The 25,059-nt window shown below is 56.7% G+C and overlaps 1 protein-coding gene across 5 annotated transcripts in view; it reads right to left on the bottom strand.

Moving 5' to 3' along the window:
* DLGAP2 (DLG associated protein 2) overlaps positions 1 to 25,059 on the bottom strand; it is a 779,475-nt gene that overhangs the window by 392,020 nt on the left and 362,396 nt on the right. For 2 of the 5 annotated variants that reach the window (XM_032329113.1, XM_032329111.1), the window contains exon 2: positions 15,831 to 15,957. The exons of the other annotated variants lie outside the window; for them this stretch is intronic. In XM_032329113.1, coding sequence (XP_032185004.1) covers positions 15,831 to 15,888 — 58 coding nt within the window. In that variant the 5' untranslated portion in view covers positions 15,889 to 15,957. The remainder of the gene's footprint in view (positions 1 to 15,830; positions 15,958 to 25,059) is intronic. 5 annotated transcript variants of the gene reach the window in all.

A 25,059-nucleotide genomic window follows, 5' to 3' on the forward strand; every position in this document is an offset into this window, starting at 1 on the left:
AGAACGCTCAGTGAACGGCCTCCACGTCACAGGACCCTCTCGGCTCCTCGAGTGTCCTGCCTGCCCCTGCTGCATGGAATGAGGGGTAAGGCAGCACCGCTGGGACCCATCTCGTGTCTGCAGAAAACACAGCCTTGCAGGAAAGGCCCCGGCACCCAGCCACTCAGGATCATGGCGCTCCTACAGCCTGGCACGGCACAAAGCCAAGTGCCTGCTCACGGACCGCACCCAAGGCCCCAGGGGTCCTGGACTCCATCCTGGGAAACCACCTCGCCTATCGCTCCGCAGAAGGAGAGCGGACAGCGAGGCTCATGGACGGTGTCTGACCAATTGTCGCCGGTGCCCCTGCTGTGGGGCCCTGCCCTGCAGCCCCTCCTGCGGATCGAGTCACTCCATGGCTCTCGGGGTCAAGCCGTTCCTTCTGGCCTAGAGCAGATGGCCACCTCCTCTCCGTGGCGTGCAAGGTTCTTGTCGAGTTGAGGGGGAGGCACAGAGCTCCCTCTGTGCATCTGGATGTTCGGTGCATCTGGATTCAGAGGGAAGAGCCACACTGGCTTCTGTGGTTAGGGGTGAAGCAGGTGGGCTGTCCAGCATCATGAGCCTGTGTCTAAAGGAAGCTGCACCGACCCCCTTTGAACCAGGCCTGGGGCTGGGCCAGCACGCAGTGAACACAGCTGTGCCTGCTGTCCCTCGGGCCTGCCTCCTTCCCAGACCTCCCTCCAGACCTCCCAATCTGTCCCCCGGCACCGCACTGCCCATCCTTCCCGCACACATCAGCTCGGCCCCCTCGTGGCCTCTGAGACCTGTGCGACTCAACCCCAGCTCAGGGCCTGGCTGAACAATACTCACTTATTTTCCCAGACTCAGATCAACCCTGTCCTACAAAACACTTGTGTGTTTTGTGCCCAAGAGGAGGAGGGACACTTCTTTCCCATGTGTCCCACAGACAACGGTGGGGAGTGGCCTCAGCTGAACCCCCCCGCCTCCCTCGTCCTGTGCCTGTCCACCCACATCCCACACGGCAGGCCCTGCTCAGTCGGGGCCTGGGGAGAGGACAAGCTCGCTCGTGTCCCAGGAGCTCTCCTGCATGCGTCCCACTTCTGCTCGTGTCCCACTGTTCGCAGGGACGCGCACTCTCACCCCGTTTCACATCTTGAAGTGATACACCTCAAACATTCTGTACCCAAGAGTGTGAAATATCATCACTTTGTCCTGAGATGTACAATTTCAAACGCTACATTGGAATACAGTTTTCTGGCGAAGAGCAACAGAACTTCCGAGAGACTCCCGCAGGGTGTGCAGAGATCACACGGACTCCCACAGAATTCACAACCGACCTGTTCCCCGGGTTTCCCCCACTTCAGGTCCACACCCGCCCCATGAGTCCCACGGGAACACTACTGGGACCCCGGCCAATCTCCACCTGCCCGCTGATAGTCTACTTAGTGTTTCCTTCCGTTTGCACTATGTGACGCGAATTAGGGGCCTTATTCCTGTGTTACGAATAAACAGATGACGGCTCAGAGACATAAACAACTCTCCCAAGGCCACACAGCTAGTAAACAGCGGACTCCGTCTGCCCGGAAGCTCTGCTCTTGAGGGAGATAAGGACCCGAAGAGTAAGTGTCCGTTCGGACAGGCGCCCCGGAGCAGAAGCTGCTCATACTGTGAACAGGGACTGAATGGAATTTGCAGGTCCTCCTTAGTGCGGGGGTCAGGCCACACTGCAAACCACCGGTCCCCGCATCCCCCTGGCCAGGGTCCCCGCCTCCCCCTGACCAGGGTCCCCGCCTCTCCCCTTAGTGTGAAGACACTCGTGGTCCCCACCTTGCAGCCGGCCACCATCACCACACACAAGTGTATTTTTCATGCTTGGAACACGTCTGGGTGAGTAAACATTTAAATTACTCTGAGCAGTACTGTGTAGACCAGCAGTACCCACTAATCCGGTCCAAGGTCCACCCTGGGAAACGCCTGCATACACACGCACTAAGTGCTGAGTAAGCTGTCATCTAGACCACCGTGGGGCGAGTCACAGGGGACATCCTTCCCACTGGGACTATTTCACTCCATCTGTGAGCCCGTCCTGTCCTAAAGCTGCCGTGGTGCACGGCCTCCACACGGGGAGCCCCCGCCTCATCCCACGGCCACTGCCCCTCACCACGCCCCTCACCGCGTCCCCAGACTCAGCCACCTGGCTGGCACTCTCTGTGGCCACAGACACCGCAGAGCATCCGGCCTGCCTCCACGTGTCACCCACCGACCCGCGTCAGACCAGAGTGCCCTGTGTGGGTCGCTGCCCCGCCGGTACGGGAAGCCCACGCTCCCGCTTGCACCAACACCTGCGTGCGGCCACCTGAGCCGCACCTGACCTCCGCCTGTGCGCTTGGTGCGTCCCGAACATTCCCGGACTTGGGCCTCTCCAACGGCTGCCTGTGTTCCTACAAGTCTCTGAAGCCCCCCACATGGCGTCCCTGCACGCCCCCAGCAGCCGTCTCTGTGTGGGACATGCGCTGAAAACCCACCACCTGCCCTGAGCTCTGGGGCTCTCATCAGGGCCTTCCACCTCACTGGGCTCTCAATGTCATACTCTGACTTTTCCCAGCTAGATTCTAAGACCCAAGAAGCTAGGAACTTGACCATTAAAAATCCTTTAAATTCCTTCAAGAACAAAACAATGTCTCATGTATATAAGGTGTCCCAGAAAATTCTGTTTCTCCAGATTATGGTACTAGCACAAGTCAGTGCAGACCACGCACACGAGGTGTCACGGGTTACCTGGCGGCAAGCTGGCTGGTGAGCTCAGCCGGGCAGCCAGTGCAGGAACTGGACAGCAATCGGCTGAACTGAAGTACGCGAGGGACTGTGGACTGACGACCACTGAAGCCAATGGCACTGTGGTCCTGTCATGGGACGTGGCCGTGTCTACACGTGGGACGTCACAGGGAGGCTTGCTTGAAGCACCACGGTGTTCGGCGCACGCTAGCTCTGGGCCGTGCCAACGTGTGTGCCCTTGTGTTCGTGACACTGTTAGACGTTTTGAGAAGGAACCCAGACTCCTGGAGCTCGTCCACGCTGGAGCTGTCCTCCCCCGAAGCCTCGTCAGCAGCCCCCGCTGGGCAGAGCCGCTGCTGACTGGGCGGGTCCACTGTGTCCCAAGGACGAGGTCTCCAGTCTGCGCTCCTGAATGTGTTCACTGAATGTGTCAACTGGCAGGGCACACGGGGAACGCACATACGCGGTCCCACGTCACGGCGAGCGTGTCTGTGACCGGGTTTCAGACTAGCCTTGGGTAGGCTGACGGAGCAGAGCTCGTCGTTGGTGGGCCTTGTCCAACTAGGAGAAGGCCTGACGAGAACAGAAAGGCTGAGCCCCTCTCCGGGAACAGAGAACACTTCCTGCCCGCCGGCCTCCAGACGGAGACCACAGCGTCCACCGCCCTGGGGCGCCCGTGTGTTGACTTGCCGTGCAGCCGGACTTGGGACCTGCCCGCCTCCGTCCCTGGGCAAGGCAAGCCCTTGTGGCAGCCCCATCTCCCGCAGCTGTTTCTACAGCAGCGCCGGCTACCACGCCTGCTACGGGCGCGCGTCCGTCCTCAGACAACCTCCTCCGCTGCAAGCGCTCGCCGCCACCCTCCTGCACACCGGCCCGGAGACCCAAGGTCAAAACCTCATCTTCCTGTCTTGCCGCCCACACACAGCCGGCGACTGACACACGGAGCCGAGCAAGGGCTGCTGCCCAAGGAGCCAGAAGCCTCTGAAGGTGAGGACGCTGACCTGCAGCCGGAGATCCTCCTGCTTTACTCTCACTGGCACGTTGCATACACGCTGCCCTTGCTGGAGGCCCCGCTGCTTCCCCAGTGTCGGCTGCAGGATGGCTCAGGAGGGCCAGCAGCGAGCGGGCAGCTAAGGCAGAAGTCCTAAATGCCAGTCTCCCTCCCCTAACATGTCACTCTCCCTGTCCTTCCTGCGTTGGGGAGGAGGCCAGGCCTGGCTGCAGATGGCCACTGCCGTGCGGTGAGCTGCACTCACAGATCAGGTCGCCCCCACCCAGCTCTGCCTGTGGGACAGACTCCGTGTCCACCGGACATGCAGCGGCCACACGGTGTGGTCGTTCTGCTGGGACCGGGGCTGAGAACAGACCAGAGAGGTGGTCTATGTGATCAGAGCAGTAATAACACGGAGCCTAGCATCTCACATGCAGTGGATTGAACACAAATGCTCTTAAACCAAAGATCAGTCCCTTCCCCAGAACAACCCGTGGGAGCACTGCTCTCACCAACTAGGACAAGCTTCGTGAACGCACAGCCACGAAGCTCCCTCCTCTCCTTCAGCCCTGATTCTTGCGGGCCCCTAAAAGGCAGCGTCTATCAGCCGATCCCGTACAAGGAGGACGATAAACCGGCGCCGGGTTTGCACGGCGGGTACCGGAGTCACGGGCCATGGTCTGTCGTGGGAGGCAGAACCCAGAGGCTCACGCTGCCTCCATTGTGGTCCATGGCACTCCAGCTGGAGCCCACCAGAGCCTCCTCTGACAACGTGCCGATCACAGCCGTGGCCCATCCTTGCGGGGGCAACGGGCTTTCCCCCTTCGACCTGTGTGTTCACACACCATCTGCTCTTCAGGACCGAGTTACGAGATCCTCTCCCCACAGACCATGAGAGATGGTGGATCCGTGGGGCCAGGAGGGGCTTTCTGGACAAGCTCCACAGCCCGACTAGTGCCTGTATAATGCAGGTACACATATCACTAAGAAACAGTAAATCTAGCTTTCTGAGAGAAATAAATGATAATTTCTATCCCTGTGAGTTTGGAAACAAAGAAGGACATTTATGTCACCACGAGGGCCTATCTGCTTTATTGTTCAACTCCACGGAACCAGCAGGAACGTAAGACGGATACCCCATAACCCTTGGCAAGTACTTACTTCTCCATTCAGATGAAAACAAACGAGATCACGTTTCACTTTAATTGGTTCGTATCAAACACCAAATGTTTTCATTGCATTTCCGCAAATAAGAATCCCATGAGTGTTCCTAAAGGAAGGCTTTGGTTTCTCACCCACCATTTTGTCTGCTATTTCCCCATCACTGCGCAGGCTGTGTCGTTCAGCCTGTCCTTGGCGTTCCCTGGTGCACGGGTAAGGCTATGTGATGAACCCCCAAATGTCTGCACTATTTAGTTGAAAAAAATGCACACATTTATGTTGTGCAAAACTAGAGCAAGTGCGTAGTGTACACGGACATGATTGTCAGTATTGCACGGCCGTGGGACGTATTTCAGGAAAGCAAACTTCGGCTGCAGTAGATGTACAAGACCAGATTTATTTAAGACCACTGGGAGGCCACGTGGAGAGATCATTTAATTGTGTGGCATTGTATTTATCTCATCTGCCCGAATTAGAAAGAAAAATGTGGTTTTAGTATTAATAACGCCCAATGCACAACAATAAGGTAATGAAAGTGCACAGCTCCTTCCAGCAGGTCACGGTCCTGTCTGTGCCGAGGCCTGCAGCATCCTGATGGGGATTTACCCCAAGCTGTGAAAAGCAAGATGTGGAGTCTCCTCGGAAACCTGGAAGCGCGCTCATCCCGCTGATTCGATGACAGGCCGCATCTCCTCTCCCCGAGGGCTCCGGACGGGCTTCTGCACCGCGCGCTCCACGACGCCGGACGGGGGGCAGGCGCTCTGGAAAGCTCCCGTCCCCGGCCGCACCTCACTCCTCTGAAATAGTAAGTCGTCGTGCAAATAACGGTCATGCCTCACACGGGATTTTACTTTCTTTGGGCATTTAAGGGATTAAGAAAGTAAGTACATAAAGCACTCCAGGCTCTGTGGCCCGGTGCGTGATGTTTCTTTCTGGAACCAGTTTCAGCGTGTGTGTGTACAAACGTAACTCCTGCTACGAACTGGCAGTCTCATGCAGAGGCACAGAATGAATCTGGAGGGCTCTCGAGCAGGGGACCTGGAAAGCTGGGACCAGGCGTCTGGCAGAGCTGACCACCTGCCCAACATGAGGAGCAACCTGAGGGGGTGCAGAGGGCACATTCGGCTTCTCTCGAGGCCAAGAACCGAGAGCTCGGGCTGCTGAGAGGGGCACAGTGACCCAGAATTAATGCGCCACCTGTGCACACACACCTAGACAAACAACGGTCTGCCCCAAATTCACCCTTTGCCACCTTCAGACAGTCTTCTGGGGCTCACAGTCCTCTCCGAGGGGCCCTGGATCTCCACGTTAGCGGCCACACCTGGACCCTGACGCCATCCTTCGCTGGCCCTTTTGCTTGTGTTCAGGCCCCAAGTCCTGTGGCGAGCAGGCACCTGCCCCCCGGGGGCCATCACCAGGCCCTTCACTTGGAGACTTTGGCCTTCAAGACGGGCACCACAAAGCATCAATGCCTGCCTTTGACGGCTTTACCGATTTTCTCTGAGACTGAAATGTAATGGAATTAAACACTGGCCAAGAGGAAAGGCACCCATAAACAAAGCTGCAAGTAAGACACCGAACCAGCACTTCCCGTGGCGGACGTCAGCAACCCATGAACACGAGCCCGGACTCCGGGCTGCATGGGTTTCAGGGAACCGGGAGGGCACCTCCTGGCACCAGAGGTGCAGCATGGCCAGGGCACGCCTGTTCTTCTATCTGGAGGAGCTGATAAAACACTGAGGTTTGCTAATGTAATTCTTCCCCCGAACAAAATACTCCAGTCCCATATGGAGAAAAGAGAAACATGTGCTTTCGGCAAAGATTCCAAAATAAAGTGCAGCTGTGGGACACCAGGCGTCCGAACGGCTGAGGCAGGGGAAAGGATCTAAACGCGCCCACGCACACGCTTACCCCCGAGCGCCGGGCGTCGCAGGGCCAGGAGCTTCAGAGGAAACACACAGTGGCGTCCTGACCGCCTCACAGTAAACGAAATTCTCAACCTTTCACGCCCGTGGGCCCGCTCCTGGGCTCCCAGGGAAGCTACACTTGCCATTCACCAAGGTCAACATGACTCAGCAAAACCTCCAAGCACAGGCCTTGTTTCTGCCCCGAGCAAACACTGTATCTCTGCTTCCTTAAAGAAAATAACCAAAAGAAGCTTTCTGAGTACAGAAGATTAGAAAGAAGGAAGAAACTTCCCAGCTTTTCGTGAGAGTGAAGTCATCAGCTCTGCACGTACTACTAGAAAGGTGACATCAGCTCTGCACGTACTAGGAAAGTAACATCGACAACTTTCTGAAATGTCCGTTGTCTGATGATTTTTAACCTTTAATGAAAACAAAAGTATATAACCCTACAGCAAATAATTCCTTTCCAAGAGCGCTGTCTTCTTTGTGAAAACTCTGTATCCCATCCAGCCGTCCTAACCCGGGCTTGGAAAAAACTCTCTTCCTATGTTTTAGAAATTCTAAATTGGTTTGTTCCTTTTGCATCAACACGTGTGTAATTATATACATACAATCCTATGTGACATATCAGAGCACTATTACATTACATAGAATATTATGGAACAGAATTCTTCATACGGCTATTTCTCTATTTATATACAAATGGAGGGTCAGGCTATGTCGACTGTATTGTCATACACCAAGGAGAGTGGAATTATAAAGCCGTGACTACAGATCAGCGTGGCCCCCAGGGCTGAGAGGCTCTTCCCAGATTCCACAGCCTGCCCACCACGTCTGTGCATGTGGCCTGGGAGGGCACCCAAGGTCCCTCTGGCCACTGCCCTGCTGCCCGCTTTGGACATGCTTGGCCAGGCCTGGTTCTGGCCACCTCCGGTCCAGCCTCTCCCTGCTCATGTCCTGAGGATGTGGAAAGAACGTCGCCACCACCGCCCACCCTGGCTCATAGGTTCCCACAGGCCTGGGGTGACTGTCGCATGCACCCCACTTTCTCTCCTGCTCTGCTAGGAGGCACCACAGACACCTCTAGGCCACGTGTCCGTGTAGCCTTGAGCATCCGGCCTCACAAAGCAGCAGCAGAGGAACCACAAAGGCAGTGGAGAGAGACTGATCGGAGCTGAGCGTGGATTTATCGCTAACCCAGTTAGGTGCATGAGGACATGGGGAGGGCGGGGTCTCTGAGAACCGTCCCCTCCAGCAAGGACGGTTTATTGCTTCATCCATCTTAGCTCACCTTGCTTTAATAGTCTGAACAGATGTGCGGAGCTCACAGGAGGCAAGGGAAGGTGAGATGGAGTCAGCCCATGATACACCCACAGCCACACGGTAACACGCATGCATGCCGTGGACACAGGGTAACAGCTGGAAACGTGGTCTGAGTCTCGGCTCGCCTAGGTCCAAGCTCCATGTGCTCCGCAGGGCACCACGTGCACAATGACTAAGTCCCGGCTCCCCTCCATGCGAGCTTCTGGGAGAAGGACACACATCGCTCAACACCATCTCAAGGTGGGTCCAGAGCTGGCTTCTCCGAGAGGTTCCTCTTTAACCACACACAGGCTCCAAGAGCTTGACCAAACCGAGTCACAGCAAAACCCGAGGGCTAGATTTCCTGCAGTCACCATCTAGGTCCGCCCTGAGGGGCGCGCACACACACCTAGAACGTTGGGTCCCCACTGCTAACTAGAGCCGGGTTGACACGTGACACGCAACTTGGATTGCTGGAAGGAAGTACACCAGGGATCAAATAAAGTTTTATCACTGAGTTTTTTCTTTCCTTTTTTATAAATGAAGGCTCCATCAGCCCACAAGTCACTGCTAAAGCAATTTTTACAGCTTTTGTTCCCCAGGGTCCCTAGAGAGACATGCCACAGAGGCTCACAGAAACCCAGCCCCCCTCCCCACGTCTGGACCTCCTCATGACAAGGTGTGGGCCCAGGGTCACCTGCTTCTGTGGTTAAAAAACAAAACAAAACCACCAAGGACATGAAGACATTTCTGGGCTCACCCTAGGTTGCTAGTGGGTAATTTATGACCCGTGGCCTAAGTATCATTACAAAAATGTCCATATTTAACAAAACAGATTTTCCCAGGCTGGGAGGGAGGAGGGGCAAATTAGGGGGTGGAGGAGGAAGCCTAGACTGATTTGACGGGACACCGGGTTTATTTTTGTGTGTTCGCTGGAACCGTCTACTGCTCTCTGACGACCCTGTAGGGAAAACAATGGGGTTTTCATCCCCAAGGGAAAGAGAGGAACTGATTTCCTTGTCACTCTACCAAGAAGAGCAAATGAGCCACAGGCCTCTGAAAGCTGCCTCCGTCAGCTCTGCAGCCTTGTGTCCTGCCCTGCATACACGCAGGGCTCCCCACAGACTGTGCACCCCACGGAGGGATGGGGACGGGCGCCGGGCCCCGAGGACGTGTGCGGAGACTCCCTGCATTCCCAAACAGTGTACTTCTTCCTCCTGCTCTTCTTCTCCTTAGATTTATGGAAAGCCCAGTTCCTAGCAGGTCTTCAGCGCGCGCTCACGGTCCATGGGGCTTCCCTACCCTGGGGCCTCCTTGGTGTTCAGACCCTGACTCTGACCCCACAGCAGCCGAGGAATGTCTTGGACACCAGCACGTCTCTTGAGGTGGGACCCAGCAACTGGCCCAGCCCAGAGCTCACGGGGGACCAGACCACGTCCTTCACATGTGATCTGGTGTCCCAGGCCCGCCTGGAGGATGGCGGGTGTCTATCAGGTGGATGGATGCCCTGCACAGCAGAAGACCAGGAGCCGGCAGGTCCAGAGTCCCCAGTTTCTGAGAGGTTTTCACATCATCTACCCAAAGGAATGCCACTGTTGTACGTACAAAACAGCTGAAATTACATGTGGGTTACTTTTAAGTGTTAACCCAGCGTGGGTCATTTAGAATCACCCCCAGGAAACAAGGTGGCTCTTACTGTGAGGGCACCGTGGGGCTGCTACGTGCTCTGCCTCAGGCCACCCACGGAGAAACACTGAGGGCTTGACGCTCATGCCCAGCAGCGGGCTGTGAGCCAGGCATCTACCAGGGCCGCTTCTGCCTTGTCGTGCCCGGCCCTTCCCTGCAGGGCTGTGACCACGCGGCCATCACCACAGTGGCCAGAGCAAGCGGAGGAAAACAGACAGAGCATCGTGGCAGAACATCCAGGTAGCAGCGACTCTGAGGCCGGCAAGCTGCGCGGCTTTCCCGTCTAGGAGACTGTGATCCAGCTCACGGAACCCTGGGAGTGATTTCGTCCTGTGAAATCAACGTGTCCACTTGGTTTTTGTTTTTCTTTTGTTTTGTTTGTGGAAACATTTATTAGGAGGTTTTCATAAATGCTGGGTTTTTCCTTCGAAACATAGAAGATGCTTAAATACCACCATCCATCCGTGGGAAGCTGGGAGCCATCCTGGTCATCACTGGGGACCTTCTGTTTCTGACCTGATTACATTATCATACGATGTTGACATGGAACCTCACATCCCCCAAAGGGTAAAATCCTTGCAATTCTAGACACCAGTAAACTGGAGACATCCGGCACGAGTGGTCTCCCCGTCTATGAGAACGCCTGGGCGAGCAGAGTAAGGCTGTCCTTCCCCACCGGACGGGACCCTCCTTCAAAGCTCAACAGCCAGAGCTCCCACCAAGTGCTGACCTCTGAGATCAGACCGGCCAGGTCGAGGCCTTGGCTGGGGCCAAGGCACAGGTCTGTAGACAGGTGCACACCAAGCCAGGTGCACACACGATGACCTCGCCTCCAGCCCAGCCCCCTGTGGGGAGGGAGGGTGTGACACAGGGAGGGCGGCAGGTGCCCCAGTGAATCAACTGGGCAGCCGCCTCCACAGACAAAGCCCAGGAGAGTCTTGGTCACATTCTCACGAACCAGCCAAGTTTCTTCCTGGCTGTGCCAGACGGGAGAAGTCCACAATGACAAAAACCTCAGCAGTGCACACGATTCCTCAGGTAAAGTGTGCTGTTACCTAAAATGTGGGAGAAACACTGAATCTTCCTGCAAACAAGTCACTTTCTAAAATTTTGCATAGAGAAATTAGGCATTTTAGAAACACAGGAGAAAAATCAAGGTAACAAGAGCTATAAGTTTTGAAAATTTGTGTCTTTTTTTAAATGAAAAAGCAAATCTTCATCACATTATTTGTAAAATGTGTGTGGGAAACCACCGAGCTGGAAACGTAATTTTGACAAATAAAAGTGAAACTTTTAAAAACAAAAGTGCTATTCACACCAAGTACAGCAACCGAGGGATGCCATCACGTCCTGCTTCGATCGCTGAGAGACTGTGGCAGCCGGACGGTGCCCGGCGACAAGGACACCCTCGAATAAGCACCTGATGAAGGAACGAGTCCGCTAACTGCATCAGCACGGCAGAGTTCACGCCAATGACAAGTAACAGACTGTGCAAGTCCGTGGTGCCTGCGTTCCCGCTCCGGAGCCTGTGGCACACCCAGGTCAGGGGATCTGCGTCCTCGTTGCCGAGGGCGGGTGGGGAACAGTGGGGATTCTTCCCCCGGCAGAATCTGCCGCGCCAGACTGCCTGTCTGGGGACCTTCGCCCCCTTACCGCAAAACCTGCAACCATGAGGCTTTGCCGGTCTGCGAACTCACAGCTGCGTCCTCCAGGAAGCCCACACTGGGCTAAAGCCGAGGGCAGGCCCACTGTGAGTGTGTGGGGAGGCCTCCCGACCTCCGCACTAGCACCCCACATTCACTGTGTTTTGGCCTCAGGGAGGCAGCATGGAAACCTTTACAAACAACATGGTGGGGATATGCAGGACTGGTCCCAGACCTCAGGTCTCGCTCTGGGGACACAGCTGCTGGTAGCTTTCGTCCCTTCGTTCTCACTTCCAGTCTCTGACCTTCAGGCCCCAGAAGATGCCCCACGAACACTTGGGAGTTCAGTGGCAGCCCCGTGACACCTTCCATAGAGACAGCACAGGCTGAACCTCCCATGGGGCTGAGTCCGGCTCCGTGTATCCCAAAAGGAGAAGCCATGAGGGGTCAGGGGACCTCTGTGGCTCCCACATAAGATGTGGTCGCAGACATTGTCATGGTGATGGAGCCCTTGGGAAACATCTTCTGCAAGGACCATACAGAACACCAACAGATGAAGCCCAGGGTAGGTGGGTGCAGAGGTCCACTCGGGGGGCACAGCCCGAGGCAGCCCTGGGGCTGAGCAGACCAGCAGCCTTCCCGCCTGTCCTCTGTCCCTGTCTTATTCTCGGGAGGTCTGCTTCCCCCCTCACCCCACTGCACCTAAGGAAGCCACACTACCTTCCCCAAGGACATTAGACCTGCGTATTCTCCGTTCCCTGCTCCCCACCAGGCCCTCTCGCCGCCCCATCCCACCTGTGCTCAGCTGTGCAACGACACTCTGTGTGCGGAGCCCTCTGCCCTGAGCCTCACACTTAGGAGTGCCCTGCACTGCAGCTGGTGTCCCCTTGGGACGGGTCCCAGCACTGGGCCTGGGGAATCAGCTGCTGGCGGCACGGGGGTCCATGGGACCACAGGAGCACACCAGGCTGCAGAAAGCCTCCTGGGACCGGCGCCGCCAGCACCTACAGCAGCGACGTGACTTCAGTTCATCCATTTCATCCACGACTATGAGGCATTTTGGTCCCATTCGGCATCACTAACACCACACAGTCTGTCCCCGTGGCTTTCTTGAGGCCGGCACGTGGTGGTGGCAGCACCCACGGTGGAAACGTGGGGCTAGCGGCCCCACTTGGGTAAACACCAAGCATAATTCAGTAGGCACAGAGCCGTGCAAACAGCCACACTCAGCCTGCCCTCCCTGAGTCAGGGGATTCTATACAGACGACCTATTCCAAAGCTGCATCATGGCTTGGAGGTCATGAAATGCACAATAAAAATACACCCCAAAACCACCATGAACTCTGAGCCCTAATTTGGGGTTGAGACGTGTATATCCACATTACAGATCATTCACGCTAAAGAGCACACACAATTATGAGACTGCTGTACCGTTCAGATTCTGAAAATTTTGAAACCCATTTGATTTTTCCTGTATTTGCAATTTCTACTCCTGACAGAAAGTGAGGGAGTTGCCTGTTTTCCTTGAGTCAGAGGAAAGAGCTCCCTGGAAGGATTTGTTCTCCCTTGCTGAGACCTGAGTGCCTGTCCCTGAGGTAGCAGTGTGTCCACCACGGCTGTGGGAAGACCTCAGCCACGGCTGAGGCTCACGTCACAGCCGCGGAAAACGTGTCCTCACAGACGCCAGCACACAGCAGGCATATGCGGTCTCCGACCGGCGTGCTGGGCAGGTGCCCCTGCCGACACACAGGGACTCTAGCCTACGTGTGAATGAACTCCGGCCAGGCCACGGGGCACGGACCAGGCCCTCTGGGGAAGCACCAGCCTCCATGGAGTCCAGATACACACAGCCCGTGGCTCTGGCCCCACGCACTCACTGCACCAGGAGAAGCGTCCCTGCGGGCTCCGTGCAGAGAGGTCTGCCAACGATCAGGCCATGTCGGCATGCAGTTGGCTGGCGGACTTTTAATGTGGCTGTGAAAGTGCTTCCCCAAGGGGGTGGTCACGCACGTGTACGGACCCTGCCCCTCCCAACCTCAGGCTGAGGCCATCACACCTGCTCTATTGGCTCTGAGCGAGTTTCGGCTTCCCAATCCCCATTTGGGAGAATCTTTGATCTGGAAGCTGAGAGGCTCAGTAAACTCTCCCACTGCCTGAAAGACTGAAGCCACGCGCCTGCCCGCCGCCTGCACCCCGGCAGCACGGTGAGTGCCCTGGGCAGGGTTACTTACTCGTGTGTGAGCCAGTGGCTGGCCACCCGGGAGCACAGCTCTGCACGGGGAGACAGATTTGTGCTGACAAATGACCACCATTCAGCCCAGGTGTCACCACGAGACCTTCGTTATCATTGCTGGTCACCACCAAACCAACCCTGTCCTTGCCGGCCGGGGAGAACACCCTGTCTTCCTTGGATGCCGTCAGCAATGGCCTGCACAGAAATAGACCCACTAGATACTCTACAATTATACACTTTCAGCAAGACTCTTGAGACCATGGTCTATTTTTGCTAGAACTTGGGTTGGGGCATCATTCGTTAAGGGAGAACCCCGTGTTGTCACCCGTGCTCACTTACCTGGTTGCCAGAATGAGGTCTGAGAACAAACACGACCCACGCAGACACAGAGTCCAGGCTGGTCTTCAAAACACTGGAAAAGGCCGTGTCTCCACACCCCCCGGGGAGAGTCTGTCATGACGAGACCCAGGGCTGCGTGACTTGGTGCTTTGGAAGGTGCACCTCACTGGCCTCGGGGCCCCCGGCCCCGCAGTGAGCCTTCTCCAGCACACAGATCGAGGTAAAAGCCAGAGGGGGAGCCAGAGGGAGGGCTCCTGGAATCTCTCTGTGGAAGAACTAAGTCACTGCCTCGATGTTGGTAATCTGAGTGGGAGATCCAGGGCAGATAAACCCCCGCACTACCTCCTTCTCCACTGACAGCAACATAATCACAAAAGGCTCCTCAAACTGAAAAGAAATCCCCAAGGCCGGAGAAGGTCTCCTATGCACACATCCCAGAAAACGGGAAGGCAAGACCCACTGTGCCCTGGCTGGGCCCCGAGGGTGCTGTCCCCTGGCTCCCATGGCTTGGAGAATCTGGGAACAGAGGACTGTGTGGCCCTGGACATGCTGGAGTGTCCAGAGGGTGTCCAACAAGGGGATACCCTTCTCTACGAGTGTTTGCTGCAACCATGTGTGGACCTCTAACCCAACAATCTGCACATGATGCGGCCACGTGGCACCCAACAGCAGGACCCAACAGCACCCAACAGCAGGACAAGGGTCCAGGACTCCTGGGGACCAGGTGTGTGGATTCCAGGCCACTCTCATGGTCACACCCATGGGAGGAGTGCCTTTACTGTCATCATCAGCAAAAACAAGGTGAGGGGGTGCCCCCTCACGTTCAGATGCTTCTACACACACAAGACACCTGACGCTTTCACAAGGGGCACCCTCAGTCCTCCTGAGAACGGACCCGGGGCACCTGGGTCAGGTGACCTGCAGAATGGCCTACAGGTAACGGCCAGGCTGGGCTGCTGTTCACCCCCATCCAGGGGAATCAGGAAAGCCAGGAAAAGCCCTCATCTATTCCCTGAATGCCGCCCTCATTCCCCATCGGTGACGGAGATCGCAGGACCACAGCGCAGCGCGACCTCGCTGACCACACGCAGGATGAGAACGTACCGGGAAAGACCAAGTGTTTCCTCGTCTTGTCTCAGAGACTTTGGACCCACTTGGGCGGAAGGCTGAGCACGCCGGCACGTGCTGGTTACGAGCTGTCCAGTCTCACACGTAACTCCCTGGAGACCCGGCAACGAGAACCACGGCTCCCGGGAGCCGGCACAGCGTTCCGACGTGACCAAGTCTCCGTCACTTTGTGCTGATTGATTTGCCGTGCGCGATGCACCCCAGAAACCAAGACACGTCCTCCATCTCACAGAACACACCGATTCTGGAAATACAGTTTCCTTTAAAAACCACTTTCATTCTTCCTGATACCTTATCTTCACAAAGTTTAACAACAACACTTTCTTTAAAGGGCAAAAGAATAAGAGACATTCGAGAACACAGAGTGAGCATTTGATTTCACAGTCGGAGCAAGAACAAAAAAAAATCGAAATTACAAGAGGTTCACAAGTAAATGTAGGGACCACAGCATTTTCTGTGTTTTTTATATCAGGTAACTTCTTAAAAGTCATAAAAATCCCTAGAAGATATAAAATGACAGGTCTGCTTTCTGCCTCTCAAGTGTAACAGGATGGCACCCGCTGTCTATTCCCGAACAAACCTCTCTCTTCAGTGCCAATGCTCAGGACCCCGCATCTGCACAGAAACACAGAAAGGAAATGACCCCCTTTTGGAGGGTCGCGTACCTTTGAACAGGGTCAGTCCGCGGAGATTGCCTTTGATTTTAGTCAGCTTCAGTTCCATGGGGCAGGCCCGACCTTCTACTCATGTCCTTTGATAAATGGGAGGGAAAGGTTCCACTAAAGTGATCCCCTAAAGTGATCAATACACAAGAAAGTAAAGTGTACAGTTGTCGGTGTGCACTGAGTCCTGACGAACTCCCAGGGGCTGGTGTGAGATGAGCCGCTGGCGTCCACGTGGCCCCTCACACAGCCGCCAGTTGCCAAGGGCAACGCCACCGCCCACCACGCCGTGTCCATGAGCATCAGGGACTGGTGGCGGTCGGTGGCTCTGAGCAATTGGCAAAAGTGGGGTGATGTCTACAGAAAGCCAATCATTCAATCATTGTTGCCCACGAAAAGAGCAATTTCTACATTTAAACACAGGTTCTAGAGTGACTCGTATACGTCCCCTACAATGCACAGTCATCTGCTGAATTGATTAGTAACCCCAAGTTATTCGGGGCGTGGTGGTATCAGCTATCAATCGCGCATACACGAAAGTCGGCATTCTCAAGCATAGACGGGACATTTCAGCACACACGTCACAAGAGGAACGACAGACCACAGCATGCTCAGCCCACACAGAGGCGCACATGTAGTCACGGTACCTGCCACTGGCTCGGGGCCATGCAGCGTGGGAGCGCGGACACTGTGCTCGCTCAGCGCGCGCTGCAACAACGTACGTGGGAGCCACAGCGCTCTTTCAGCTCATTAACAAAATAGTAACTGATTTATGTTAACTGGCAAGTTCAGACTGACCAAACATGGCATCAGGGACTCTGCCAACGGCCCGCGAGTGCGCGGCAGCACGGCCCCTCAGGAGGAGCGGAACGACCTGCCGGGATGTGTGTGCGTGTGTCTCGGCTCTGCCGCCCCGTCCCTGCATGCGCGCTGGGGCGGGAAGTTTGCTTCTCGGGCCCAGTGTCCTCACCTGGAAACCAGCACCTGTGCCCTACGTCGCGCAGACGCTGCTGAGACAGAACAGTGAGGAGGACAACTTCTACCTTCCCGGGTGCCCCGGAATGAGCTGCAGCTCAGAAGCCCCCTGGGCATGGCCCGGGGCCCACCAAAGGCTCAGACACATGAGGCCCCTCATCTCCTCTCGGACTCGCGTGTGAAGCAGTTGATGGGAAGTGTTTAAGTTAGGAAAGGCCGGGCACCTGTCAGGGGCTTATTCTATGTGATGCTGTCATGTGTTATTTTTAGTTCGACGAAGAACCTGCCACTTACGACCTACGCCAAGGAGGACCTGCTGGTGGGAGCCACCAAGACTGACACAGCAAGTGCATATCAACCTCCGACGCTGCGGCTCACGGCAGACCTGCCAGTGGCCACCAGGCCTGCAAAACCCAGTCTAATGCGGACACTGGTCAGTGCGGTTTCCGAGCAGGTGAATACAAACTTCAGACCTAAGTGGGCCACAGACCAAAAAGTTGAGATGTCTGGTTTCGGATCGTAATTTAACCCTCTGAGCTTGTGTCCCCAAAAGTGACACTGAATTTCTTGGGGACAGAGCCTCCTGGAAGCAAGGGTCCGTGGCTGTCCTACGAAGTTTATGCTAGTTGCCAGTGTTGATGGAGCCCCCAACTGGCCTTAAAATGAGAACTATGTCGCCTAAGTCATGTGGTCCATCATGTGCACGTGCCAAGTGTGAATGTGCACTGGGCAGGCAGTGCCGTCTGGCTCTCCTGTCCTTGTGTGCCTGGCCTCAGCCATTACCAGACCTGGAATAATGCAGGAATACTGCATTCTCGCTACTACCAGTAAATCCCAAAGCCCAGAACAGACCAAAAGAGAAAGCAGAGCAAGTCAGAATATCCTTGATTAACTGAACGCCAGCAGCTCCTCCAGGAATCTCTACACCCCAGCAGCCCCCGGGTGCGGCCACAGCCAGACCTGGGCGGGGCTGGGGCAGAGAGAACCCATGGAAAGGTTAACTGTCGGGATGGGTGACGACGTCCAATGGCACAACTAACCCACTCAGGACGCTGCGTGAGCAGTGCAGTCGTCCTGAGGCTCAGCCTCTTCGTGGCAGCAATGGGGAGGAGGAGGCCCCTCCCCTAGTGCCACGAGGTGTCACGTCCACACCACGTGGCTCTTAATGAGGCCACCAGATGGGAGCTCCCAGCAGCCATCAGAGGCACTGAGCTGGGGCACAAGGACCGGATTTCAGGGACCGTGGGCAACGCTCTCCCTGGCGGAGTACGGGACAGACGACCTCTCCCACAGCGTGCTTTGGAAGTTGGCAGACCTCCCCTCCGCCCCCGACTCTGCCGTTCAGCAGCTGTGCAGCGCTGGACCACTTACTGCTTCTCCCCAAGGCCACCCAAGCCACAGAGCCAATCTCGGGACCGAAGGAGGTCAAGATGCACTGTGCAGCCCCGACTCTGGCTCAGCACAAGGTCAAAAGCAGATGCGGTTTAACTGCCGCCCCAAGCAGCGTCCAACACAGCAGCCACTCCCCGCCTCCTGGGAGATCCCAATGTGGAGACATCTCCACAGCGGCTTTGGCTCTCTCAGTGAGAAAGGGCCAAGTGGGAAGACCACACACACCCAGCTCCCGGCATGAAGGCAGACCCTTGTGGGAATCTGGGGAGGCAGCTCCTAGGGGTTCGTGCCAAAGGAGGGATGGCCCGGTGCCCGGAAGGCTCACGGGATGGAGTAGCGGAATGGTGTGCTGGTGTCCTCCTGGACGCTGCCTGGCCCGTGGAGGCTCGGGGGGACAGCCCTTCACACTCACACGCCCCCCTTCAAAGAGTGCTCAGCTATTTTAAGAGCATGACTCACTGAGTGGAAGACGGAGTCGTCAGGGACACGGATGGGGGAGGAAACCGCAGCTGCAGAAACGGCCCTGGGCCAGAGGAGCTGCAGAAACCAGGATGTCAGAGGCCCAAGTAGGGCGGCTTTCCCAAGCTTATCCCCATCAGGATGCGACCGGGAGATGGTGCGGGCGAAGGAGTCAGGTGTCTGTGTGGACTGCCGTGACACGGCCTCTTACGGCACCCAGGGCTCTGAAGCCTCTCCACATCCGCACTCACCTGCCAGGGCCACCATCCCCCTTGCGTCCGTCCATCCATCCGCTGGCTCACCCATGCGTCCATCCGTCTGTCCACTAGCTCAGCGGATATTTTTAGAGCCTCACACGTCCACCTTTCTGTCCACTCGTTCACCCAGTGGGCGTTCACTGAACCTCATGGTGTCGGGAGGGGTGCTTCTGGGAGGCAGTGAGGTCACGGGGGTGCCGTCTTCATGATGGGCTCACTGCCCCCGTAACAGGAGACATGAGCTCCACGCCACCCACATCAGGACTTGGCACGAAGACAGCATCTACAAACCAGGAAGACCTCCTCCCCAGGCCCTAGATCCCAGGTGTCCAGGTTCCAGAACCACCAGCGAGCATTAGGTGCTGTTTACAAGCCCTTGACTGTGCTATCCCATCAACGACACCCCAAGAGACACACTCCCCACCGGCTGGGAGAAGGCACTGCCAGCCAGACTCAAGGTTTTGGCCACCAGTGTCCCGAAGACATGTGCAGACCTGTGTGTTGAGAGGGCAGAGTGCTCAGCACAGGCACCATGAGGCCTTTTCTGAAGGCTCCATGATGAGCAGCGTCCAGACCCTTCCTGGGGAAGGAGGCCTCTTCCCCCAGGCGACGGGGTCACAAGTCAGGGGGTGAAGGCGGGCGCCACCCCGAGGGCCACCGTGTCTGTCGCCCACTCCCCCACTCCCTACCGCTGCCCTCACGCTACCCCCAGTGCAGGTGTGATTAGAAAGGAGACAGAGGGCGGAAGCAGACATGGGAAGGCGGTAGGCGGGAGCTGCTGGAGGGGTGGGCGTGCGGAGCGCAGGCTGGGGCAGTGCACTGGCGCTGGTAGACGGGAGGAAGAAAGAAAGAGGCAGAAGCCGTCGAGAGTTTTCTCACGGAGCCCGACTGACCCCACGGCATCCCACAGAGTGGGGGGCTTCACCTGCTCACTGAAGTCTCCATGGCCACATGGCCGAACCGGGGGCGTGGGGTCTTTGAGGAAAGCCAGTGGTGTGGCCGTGTGTGGGCGTGCAGGCTGTGCACATACAAGCCCGCACAGAGAGGGGGCGGGCCATGGGCCCAGCCTCAAACACAGCATTTTCTGCAATGTAGACCCAATGCCTGTTTCCCCCCCCCAAACTCACACGCCAACACCTGACTCCCAGATATGATGGGATGGAGGGCCTTACAGAGGGGTTGAGGCGTGAGAGTAGGGGCCCTGTGATGGGTGCAGGGGCCTCATCAGAGAGACCCCAGAGCCCACAGCCTCTCCTCCATGTGATGACATGGTGAGAAGACACCGTCCATGAACCAGGAAGAGGCCTCAGCAGACCCCCAGATCTGCCCACACCTGGATCCTGGATGTCCAACCTCTAGAGCAGAGAGAAGCCACCATGCCTGGGGTGTTCTGGGAGCCCAACGGACAAGACAGAGCTCAAGGACGGAGTCACAGGATGATGAGGGACAGACAATGTTCGCAGGCGGAAGTGAGATCACACCCTCCCAAGGAGGCAGGTGCGTCTGAAGGTGGAGAAAGCACAAGGGGAGGCCGGCAGGGCTGATGCTGCCCAGTCCACACGGACGCGCTGGCTCGGTCCTCGGGCTGCCACAAGGGGTCACGCTGGGCCTGGGGAAGCACGGCCAGTGCTGAGGGGGGACGCATACCTCAACAGGGCCTGTAATAAGCTCATCACAGAGCCGCGAGAGTAGGTGGGCTGGCCACAGAGTGAATGTAACGACGCAGCAGGGGCCGAGAAGAGCTCCCGGGGCCCGTCGAGGATGGGCCAGAGACGGAGAGAAATGCAAAGAGAACACCCAGCTGTGCTGGGTCGCTGCGTCCTAATAGGAGGGGACGGTCCAACGAGATCTGAGGGGTGGAACCAAGAAAGCCTCTGGATTGGCCAGAACACCCCAGGTGACAAAAGGAGGCGGCTCGAATTAGCAGGCGGGAAGAGCCAGGTCAGGGTCAGATGGGAGGTGAAGAATGGTGGGCAGAGAGCTCGCCTGGGGACCGCCCGCCTCTCGTCAGCTGCAGGAAGCCAGCCGCCATCTCTCTGTCCAGCTCTTTGGCTTCGGCCAACTCACCTTCGTCCCAAGAAAGCTGAGCCCCCGCGGTCCTGCCATGGAGCCAACTGAGCCTCTGGCTGTGGGCAGATGCTCGCAGGTGCACCTGTTGACTCCTGGGGCTGGGAGCAGTGCCTCCCCCATGATGAGGCCTCAGCAGGGGTGAGGGGGCAAGTGTTGGCCACAGGGACCATCCACTGAGTGCCCCAGCGGCTCGCCCAGGGATCCGGAGAGCAGGCGACTACATTCTCCAGAACGACATGAGCCGGGTGTTTTAAACATGGCTGCTCTTAACAATGGGGCATTACGAACTTACACTCACATAAATTACGTTAAAGCCAAGGTAATAAATCCTAAAACTTGGCAGCCCCTGGCTCCTGCCCTATAGTGCCTGCCCAGCCACTGCCCTGCAGTGTGAGCCCACATCTGTGTGCGGTCTGTCTACGGAACAGGGACACTGCGCTCTGCAACGGCGCTGGCCGAGCCTGTGTTCAGGATGCCGAGCCACTGGTCCCAGAGCAGCAGGGCCGGGCGCATGCATCCCACAGACATGGGCAGAGTCCACGCTTTTCCCTCTGTGGCGCCCGTACTTCACGGACACACTGCTGGCTTCCAGCTGGACCAGAGGTCCACGCCATGCTCTGAAAGCAGGGAGCTCAGAGGATACTAGCAGAGACACCGGCAGTCCAAAACAGCCTGAAACATGGGAACTTTACAACCCGGAAAAACTGAGGCTTGGAGGGGATTCTGCTGTGTCGGCCACATGGAGGCCCCACGGGTTCTGCTGTGTCCGCCACATGGAGGCCCCACGGGTCCGGAGCCAGAAGGAGCCGCGCCTGGCCGGGACCGGGAGCCCCGCGCATCTTCCCTTCCTGCCCTGCTTATTCAGCACTGGGCGGCGGTGGGGGGGGGGTTGCCTAGCAACCTGCCTACACAGCATCGCAAAGCTGCTGCCCGAAATAAACTCCTGCAATACACGCTTTTTTTGGAAAGTTCCGCTGGACAATTTTAGAATGAATTCCGAAGGTTTATGAATGACATCACGGGTGCTGAGGAGCAGCAGGCAGAGCAGGTCACCGCGCCCTCTCCGTTTCCCTCTCCAAGAAAGTTGGGGGACCGCCCCGTCTGTCACAGTCCTCACCAGCCTCACCCAGTGAAAGCCCGGTGACCTTACGGGAAGACGACGGCCCCTGGGAGGCGGGGAGTGGTCGGAGGGAGGGATGGCCTGGCTGGAGGATGGCCTGTGGCGCGCATGCTCGCGCGCTTGTTCAAGGGGGTGTGGCGGAAGCCCAGTGTGCACCGTCACAGGGATGGCAGCGGAGATGCTCAGGGCACAAACATGACCAAAATGTCCTCCAAGTGTGCATCCCAGGGTGCTCCCCAGGTGTGGGGTCATGGCAGAGTCAGGCGGTATCAGGCAGGTGACAAGGGCGCCTAGGGGTAGAGTCACAAGGGCAGGACACTGGCCACGGACAAAGTGACCGGCTGCTGAGCCACTCCTGCCGCAGATCCATTGTGACAACACTCGGGGGTGTCTTTCTCCTCCGTTCCAGTCAAGCCACTCCGTCATCTGCTAGGTTACAAGTCTCCCCTACACGTGACAAAACACCACACCCCATCCTCCCATCCAGAGAGCGACCTCATCAGAAGAAGCATCTGTGACCTCACGGAAAGGGAACGCAGCTCTCAGGGGTTCCTGGCATGGGCTCTATTTGCACATGCAACGACAGCCTTGCTGTTACTGTTGCCAGGTCTGGGGCACAGTGGGGGTGGGTGCTACGAGTTCAGAAGTTCCCAGGAGAAGCCAGGGCCGGGCAGGGGCCCCGAGAGCAGAGCCCTCTCCCACCCACAGCCATCCCTGAGGGGCTGCACGGGCACCGGGCAGACCCGCTGTCATCAGCTCTGGTGACAGCGCCGCTGCACCTTCTCTCCATATGGGCTCCTCAGCGGGGCCAGGGAAACTGCGTGGAGCTTCTGCATGGGGGGGAGCTTCTGCATGGGGGAGAGCTTCTGCATGCACGTGCTCTACAGAAGGGGACAGCAGGGGCAATGGCACCGGTCATACAGCCAGGCTACCCGAGCCACGGCTAGCAGGCCCTGATAATCACTGATTAAGAGGTCAAGGGTCAAGGAGACCCTCGGCTCATCTGACCAAACCGCATGGAAGGGAAGGCTGCCACCCAGAGATGGGACGTGGAGTTGGGAGAGCAACACGCAATGAAGATCTCGAGTGTGCCATCGGACGTGCTAAATCTGGCAGCAGAGGGTGTGGGACAGCACCAAGCCAGTACTGGACTCACGTGTCGGGCACCCAGACGACTGATGCGGGACACACGGACACAAGAGCTACGGACAGACAGGGCACAATCACAGTGCTGTCCTTAATCCGTCTGCCTGGGACAGAGCCACGGAAATTCCGGAGCAGACCCTGCACAGGTGATCCCACCCACAGGGGCTGAGACAATGCCACAAGCCACCCGACTGGCCCCATCACTCTGTCCCGTGCCCTCCAGCTTGGCCGCACAGCACCAACATGGAGGAAAGCTCTTCACTTGCCAGAGAGTAAATGACATTTCCAGGTGCCCAGGCCACAGGGTGTAAGTGTGCAAGCAAGTTCTAGGCACCAGGGTACAAGAGCAGCAGTGTGTGGAATGTTTTGGAAGTGACCAGAGTAGTCCGTGTGCCTTCAGGAACATGCCCGCGGCGACCACAACTGGGCCACATCCTGGCCTCTGGAGCCACATGGACGAGGACCCTTCCCGCAGGCAGCAGCCGAGAACTCGCAGCAGTGTACTCGGCACTAACAGCTAACACACTGGCCCCGGAACCCCCGTGTGGTCTGTGTGCATGATTGTCGAACCTGACATCTCAAGCTGCCAGGAAGTGTCCCGTCACAGCCAGCTAGTAACTGCAGCCAGGTCAGTGGGTGTGCCTAGATTCTAAGTGTGCACAGGAAAGCACGCTGGCTCAGTTGTCGTGATGTCATGGCGCCTGCCGCACAGATGAGGAGGCGTTACAGAAATGGCGACTATTTCCAACTCCGAGACACAGACCTGACATCAAACCTGCTAACTACCATTACATACACTTGGCAAATGTCTTCCCGTTGGGGAATAAACGGGTTTAGGCATCCACCTGGGGGACTCGGGGCCTCTGAACCTCAGGAAACCATTTCCTGGAAGATAAGTGTCATGTGGGGATACAAAGTAAAGCAGTTGAAGGTGCACTGGTGCATGTATGTGTGTGAGCACGTGTGCGCGTGTGGGTGGACGTGTGTGTGCGTGTAGGACTGTACACACGGGTGTGCATGTGTGTGAACACGTGTGCACATGTGTGTGGACATGTGTGTAGGAGTGTACACACGGATGTGTATGTATGTGTGTGAACATGCATGTCTGCACACGTAAGAGTGCACGAGTATGCACGTGTGAGTGTGTGTGTGGACATGTGTGCAGGACTGTACTATGTGAATGTGCATGTGTGAACATGTGTGTGCATGTAGGAGTGAACTACACACATGTTCACACACGTATGGTGCGAATATGTGTGTGCGTGTAGGAGTGTACCCACGGTTGTGCATGTGTGTGTGTGAACACGTGTGTGCACGTAGGAGCGAACACACGAATGCCCGTGTATGTGTGCAAACATGTGTGTGCATGTGTGAACATGTGTGTGCATGTGGGAGTGTACACACGGATGTGCATGTGTGTGTGTGAACATGCATGTCTGCACGTGTAAGAGTGCACGAGTATGCACTGTGTGTGTGGACATGTGCAGGACTGTACTATGTGAGTGTGATGTGTGAACACGTGTGTGCGTGTAGGAGTGTACGCATGTGAATGTGCAGGTGTGTGGTGGTGAACATGCATGCGCATGTATGAGTGTACACGTGAGTGATGTGTGGGCATCTGAGTGTGCAGGTGTGCAAGTATGTGAACATGTGTACTGTGGTACATTGCATGGACATGCAGGTGTGAGTGCAGATATGTGCCTGTGAACTCTGCACATGTACGCATGTCGGTGTGCGGGTGTGTGCAAGTGTTCTCATGTAAACATTCATGTATACTTGTGAACATGTGTCTCTGAGTGCAAGTGTATGCGGG

The sequence above is a fragment of the Mustela erminea genome, chromosome 21 (assembly GCF_009829155.1).
Source record: "Mustela erminea isolate mMusErm1 chromosome 21, mMusErm1.Pri, whole genome shotgun sequence".
Taxonomy (NCBI): Eukaryota; Metazoa; Chordata; class Mammalia; order Carnivora; family Mustelidae; genus Mustela; species Mustela erminea.